Genomic DNA, 5,851 nt, shown 5'->3' with positions numbered 1-5,851 from the left:
TAAAAATATATATGTTATATTTTGTTATTTTAAAAAAATCAAATAATAAATAGTTCTAGTGGGATCGTAAAGCAAAAGAATAATCCTTTTCCAGGGAGGAGGGGGGTGGGGTGGTGGTGGTGGCTTGGGCGAGGGCGCCGATGGCGAGGTGGATGAAGGTTGTGAGGCCGTCGGTCGTCCAAGTGTTGTGGATTGGGGAGGTGGTGGCTGTGTAGGAGAGGGGCAGGCCGGTTGTGGTGGAGTTGGTGAACATGGGCAGGGTGCCGTCGATGCTGGTGCCGGCCATGAGCGGGGCGATGGTAAACCAGAGGAGGAGCTCGTTGAGGCGGGTTTCGGGGGATGCGGCGGGGCTGAGGGTGAGGTTGTCGATTGAGGAGAGGACGGGTAGGGTGGTTGTGTCGGCCGGTATCGACATGTTGCCGACTGAGAGGGTATCGTCAACGGCCTCGATATCCACGTCACAGGCTACCGAGGACACGTTGGTCAGGTTGTCAAAGACAAGGGGCGTCGTGCTGCCACCTTCGATTGTGCCGTTGATCGCGGCAAAGACCAGGGTGGCCCGGGTGCGCCGGTCCGAGACGAACTCAAAGTCATCCGCCCAGACCGTCAATGGGGCCTGCGGACTGACCCAAACCTCGGCGCCGCTGTTCTTATCGCCGGCCTGACTCGAGTTGGGGGTGCGCGTCATATTCGTCAAAAACGCGCTCCACCCCATGCTGTCCCTTTTCAGTTGTGTGACATTGTGTGGACGACAGGAGATGGATGTTTTGAACCGGAGTGCGTTGGCGATAAAATTCCCCCGATCCCCCAGCGTCTCCCTGTCAATATACCAGTCACGATGTTCCGGCATAGGGCTCAGAGGACGGATCTCGCCGCCCATGTATTGTACCCGGTGAGCATTTGGACTCATGACTCGAGGTCGGGGGGGTTGGATTTGACTCGTAGAGCTCGCCAATGCTCATTTGTTGGGCGCTGTAATTGCTTTTCGAGGATCGACTGGGCTTTCCAGGTAGGGGGAATATGCGTTTCCAACGAGCGGAGGCGCAGAAAACGGGAGTAGCGTCACAACCAGGGCGCAAGCGATAACAAAGCCGGCGGCAGGCGATCTCACCGACATGATTGCTGCAGGGGATAGCATGATTGATCCGCGGGTCGTTGACAGGTAGGCATTTAGCCCCTTGATAGTGAAGGACTGCTTGTGAAGTAGCGGCCAGACCGTTGCCTCGCACAGCCCGAGCGCCGCATATGCCAGTGCTACCATCCCAATCAGATAGACCATGGTGATGATGCCCTGGACCACCCCCAGGTTCTCAATCGTCCAGCTGTCAACCATTCGGCAGTAGTTCGACCAATCCGGGCACTCGAGCACCTGTTTGGTGACCTCGCTAGTGTAAACAATGGCGACGATCACAAATATAATCCCGGCCAGTAAAGCAGCGGGAATGGAGATGTGAGTTGCGATGAAGGACCACCATCCAAGCCGCCTGGGCCTCGGGGCTCCAAAAACAAAGTCATGATCCGAGGCGAGACGGCGGATATCTCGAGGGGTGGGAGGGCCCGCCATGTCGCCAAGCTCGAGGTGAAGGTACGGCAAGGGGTGTTGCGCTTCGAACTCTTCTTGGAAGACCGACCTGTGCGAGCGGGTCCTGGAGAGGGAGGGGAGGTGCGTCGACGACATGAGCCTGTTAGATTTAGACGTCGTAGATGGGAAAAGGGAGCTGGAAAACCATACTGTCTCCACCACGCACTTGCGGACGGCAGATGAAGCAAGAACAGGAGGATTTAGGCGCAGTTCCGGGGTCCAAGCAAGCTGGCAGCGATACCCTATCACTTGGGGATTTACGTGGCAGAAACAGACACCAATAGAAATGCGCAGTGTGAGTCGTTAGAGCGATGTCGCTGTCCACACAATAACCCAGTTCCCATCAACAAGACCCATGGCCAAGTTGGGTACAGCGCAGTTAGGGCTCGCTCGCCCGATGCGTGTCCGTTTTGTAGCCAGTGAAGTTAGCCCTCCTGTCTTGCAGAAGCCCAATCGTGGTTCGGCGGGATGCATTTGTCACCGGAGCGATGATAGGCCCATGGACTTGGGCGCACAAAACATCTTGGAGTATACTACAGACGGGAAACGGAGCTTGAAAAAGGTCTATTGGGTGTCAGTATTTCAAAACCATGGCTGCTGAATTGGCTAAGACGCAATGTTCCTCTGTAAGTCAGGTTTCCCAACGGGTTTGGAGTGGGCTCCCGAAAGCTACCGGACAAAGCCTCTGGGTATGTCAATTTTTGGCGGAAAAATGCCATAAGCAGACCTACCGTCCGCCTTTTTTGTTTATACCAGGTGGCTCAATGTGGGTGCTAGTCCGGGGAGAGCGTTCTAAGGTTCCGTAGGAGCCGTACAGGCGTGGGCCTCGGCCGCATGGGAAGGTTGCGCAGCGCATTCGGGGACTCGCACATTAACAACAGGAGCGAGAACCTATCAACCAGGGGCTTCCCTACCCTTGACAGAATTTGCTTTCGTGTTCTGGCTGTCAGCCAATCCCTGTTTCACAAGCAGCCGCGAGCTACAAGGAGGGCACGTAAGTCTCGCTCGGTACAGCCCGTTCGGACACAGGTACAATATTCACCACCCTAGATAGCGTCGTCACCGCCGCGGTTTGTCGAGGGGCCGCCGGTCGCAAATCGCGTCAAGGGCGTCTCGTCCTCTGTTAGTGACAATATGAGAGCATCACAAACGTACAAGGACCATCTCTCACGTCTAAACACAATTCTATCACTTCTATCATGCGAGCCGCGAGCGCCAGACGCCTTGTCTAGGTATTAACCACAAAAACAAACAACTGACACACAAAATGGAACCGCGCCATGCAATGCAGTTTTCGCCCACCCTCCCCTTCCAACTCCTTTCCCAGCAACAAAACCTCCTACCCCAACAACAACACCAACAACCCACTCAAACAGCCGAGCGCTGATGCATCTCATAGCCCTGCTGCTGCGGATGCTGGGTCTCGTGGGCGGCCGGGGTGGAGGGGTAGCTGTGGCCGCTGTAGGCGTTGGTCTCGGCAATGGCCTGCCGGTCGTAGTAGGCCGCCTTGTCGGTGGTGATGCCCTCGTCCTGGCCGTACATGTGCTGCGGCGGGGGCGGGATGTTGGAGACGGCCGGGTAGCCCGTGTCGGCGACCAGGTTGTGCACCTCCGGGTTGTTGGCCTGCACGTACGTGCCGCGCAGCGAGCCCTTGCGGTACTGGTGGTAGACGACGGAGGCGTAGATCAGGAGGCCGAGGAAGGAGAGGCTGTGGGGAGGGGTGTTAGTTTGGTGGGGGGCTTTGTTGGGTTGGGTTGTGGAGGTGGGGTTTGGGCTTACAGGATGAGCACGCCGATTACGACGGAAAGGACGCCGTTGCGGGGACCGGCCATGGTCAGGGCGAAGTTGACGACGTAGAAGACGCTTTGGATGATGTTGACGGTGAGGAAGAATTGCGGGGTCAATCTCCGCCTGGCGCGCATGATGATGCAGACAATGTCGAGGATCAGGCAGAGCAAGATGATGGCCATGATGACACAGGATACGGCCAGAACGGCGTCGTATTGGAGGGTCGTGTGATATTCAGCGTAGAGCCGTTCCATGTCGTCTTTGAATACGCTGAGACCGGTAATGACCAACGCGTACAGGCCGATTTGGACGAGCATGATGAGGATGCGAACAATCCAGAACGGTATCAAAACCCGCTTGAGAAATGGCGACGAGTCGCCGACAACGTATGGGCGAGACATGGCTGCTAGAAGTCGGGGATGGTACCTGGTTTGAAGGTGAGGCGGAGGCGGAGGTGTAGAGATGTCGAGATATCGAGCTTCCAGACGCCCACCACGATGGTTTGTTGCGCCTTATTAAATGCCGATGGGTTGTAATCAGGATTCAATGCTCCCTGTCGGGCTTTTGGATTTCTTCGTCGTCGCTCGTTGCAGGACCAATCAGTCGATTTGTGGTTGCTGCCTGAGCCACATGGCTGCGCTGAGCCCAGTAGGGCGAGCCGGGGTGTAAGACTTGGCAACTCCCCTGAGCCCCCCAATCTTGAATGATGGCAAGGCTTGATTGGCCTCGTCTGGGGCTGAAAATCTTGGTGCCTGTGCCCCCGTGTCTAGCGCTGAAAATGCACTCCGCATCTGGAGCCATCCGACGAGCTCAGCCCATTCGGCAGGGGACTTTATTGCCGCAGGCAAGGTCGATGCATGTCAGCACCAAGAGCAAAGACGAAAATATCGCCTTTGGCACAGAAAGGTGAACCTTTCGAGCGTCTAGCGAGCTTCCTCGGGACTTGAACGCCTCCTTGGCTAGCCTCAAACCTTAAAATGCGGGTGACCCCGATCTGTGCCACTTGAACGCCACCGCCGCGCATCATGAAAACGACCTTGTTATGTACCGTATGTATTTCGACGGCGAGGCCTAGTTAGGAGTGATTCGAGAGCTTGAAGCGTTTCCAGACAGAACGAGGTGGTAATCCCAACCCACGTTCGAGCGGTATTATCAAGTCCTTAGCCAAAGGCAGTTCGAATTCAGCCGTGTTACAATTAAACACGAAAGTTAGGCCTGGGCTCGCGAGTTGAGGACATTTACAGGGAACGAGTTGGCCAGCCGAACCCTGGTTCACGTTCACCCCACACAAACAACTGATCAATCAAACGAGTGATGATTGAAGAAGACATTGAAGAAGGGCCGCCCATATCAAAGCACCAGAGAAAGACAAGCAATAAAATGACGATTTTGAGCCGTGCCAGACGAAAAGGATAGAGGCTAAGGCATCAGGCGCGTCAATGCCGTCGCGACTTCCATTTCAGTGAAACCCGAATCTTGCCATCTCGAGTCGGTTCCACAAATTCGCAGGGTGCTGCACCTCTGAAGCCCTGACGTCATCATCCCACCCGACCTGTAACTTGCAAGTCGTAACCCATTCATCATCCATCGGCTTCGCAGCTTCTCAAAAAGTACTTTCCAGCGTCTTCTGATGTCTTGAATTTACCTACGTACCTTTCAGTCGACACCGCCAACTCTCCGGATCATAAGTCAAACATAAGTCAAACAACAAAACGAACAATGGCCGAAGTAGCAGCCGCGGCGATCGCAGCCGAGCAAGTCGTAGCAACAGGCGTCGAAGCAGCAGCAGCCGTTGCCATCGCCGCGCCGACCCTACCCCTTAAAATAGCCCTCACTCACCTCCCAAACCCAGCCCCAGAAGGCTCACCGTACGCATTACCCCACCCTCCCAAACTCACCCAAACTAACCACCGGTGACCGCCCCCTCCAGCCACCCCGCGCTCTGCCGCTCGCACCACACGCTCACCGTCCTCCGCAACAAAGCCTACATCTTCGGCGGGCTCGACCCTTCAGGCACACTCTGCCCCCCCGGCATCCACACCATCACCCTCCCCTCATCCCCCACCGCCACCGACCCCGCCAGCGTCGCAGCACCACCAACCAACAACGACAACGAGCAGTACAACAACAACAACGACGACAACAACCTCGACGCGGACGTCTGACACCCTCTCTCTCAACAGACTACAACTTCGCCTACACCGCGTACTCGCCCTTCCTGCTCCAAGACGCGACCACTGGCGAAACACTCCTTTCTGGCCCTCGCGCGGGCCACGCCGCTTGTGCGTGGGGCGACCGCTACGTTTTGGTGCACGGCGGGTGGGGCGCCGACGGCCGGGCGGTGGAGGAGGGCGGGTGTATTTGGCGGTGGGACTGCGAGGGCCTGCGGTGGGGGAAGCTGAGGGGGGATTCGCAGTTGGGCGTGGGGATGAGGGCGCGGGGGGGGCATTGGATGGTGGGGGATGGAGGGGGGGATGGGGA

The 5,851-nt window shown here is 56.7% G+C and overlaps 3 protein-coding genes across 3 annotated transcripts; 1 reads left to right on the top strand and 2 right to left on the bottom strand.

Annotated features, from left to right (window-relative positions):
* Positions 1 to 55: 55 nt before the first annotated feature.
* Positions 56 to 715, bottom strand: CHGG_09909 (uncharacterized protein; the record flags this gene model as incomplete). The annotated part of the gene is made up of 1 exon (XM_001227835.1): positions 56 to 715. One exon carries the CDS (start codon positions 713 to 715, stop codon positions 56 to 58), a length of 660 nt encoding a protein of 219 aa, XP_001227836.1.
* A 2,235-nt stretch (positions 716 to 2,950) lies between these two features.
* On the bottom strand, positions 2,951 to 3,771 carry CHGG_09908 (uncharacterized protein; the record flags this gene model as incomplete). The annotated part of the gene is made up of 2 exons (XM_001227834.1): positions 2,951 to 3,290; positions 3,362 to 3,771. 2 exons carry the CDS (start codon positions 3,769 to 3,771, stop codon positions 2,951 to 2,953), a joined length of 750 nt encoding a protein of 249 aa, XP_001227835.1.
* A 1,318-nt stretch (positions 3,772 to 5,089) lies between these two features.
* CHGG_09907 (uncharacterized protein) lies at positions 5,090 to 5,535 on the top strand (the record flags this gene model as incomplete). Its single annotated transcript, XM_001227833.1, has 2 exons — positions 5,090 to 5,238; positions 5,301 to 5,535. The coding sequence occupies 2 exons, from the start codon at positions 5,090 to 5,092 to the stop codon at positions 5,533 to 5,535; spliced, it is 384 nt and encodes a 127-aa protein (XP_001227834.1).
* Between the last annotated feature and the right edge of the window lie 316 nt (positions 5,536 to 5,851).

Source organism: Chaetomium globosum, genomic scaffold (assembly GCF_000143365.1).
Source record: "Chaetomium globosum CBS 148.51 scaffold_7 genomic scaffold, whole genome shotgun sequence".
NCBI classification, from domain to species: Eukaryota; Fungi; Ascomycota; class Sordariomycetes; order Sordariales; family Chaetomiaceae; genus Chaetomium; species Chaetomium globosum.
The sequence above is the reverse complement of the archived record's forward strand: the minus strand, read 5'-3'. Positions and strand labels throughout refer to the sequence as shown.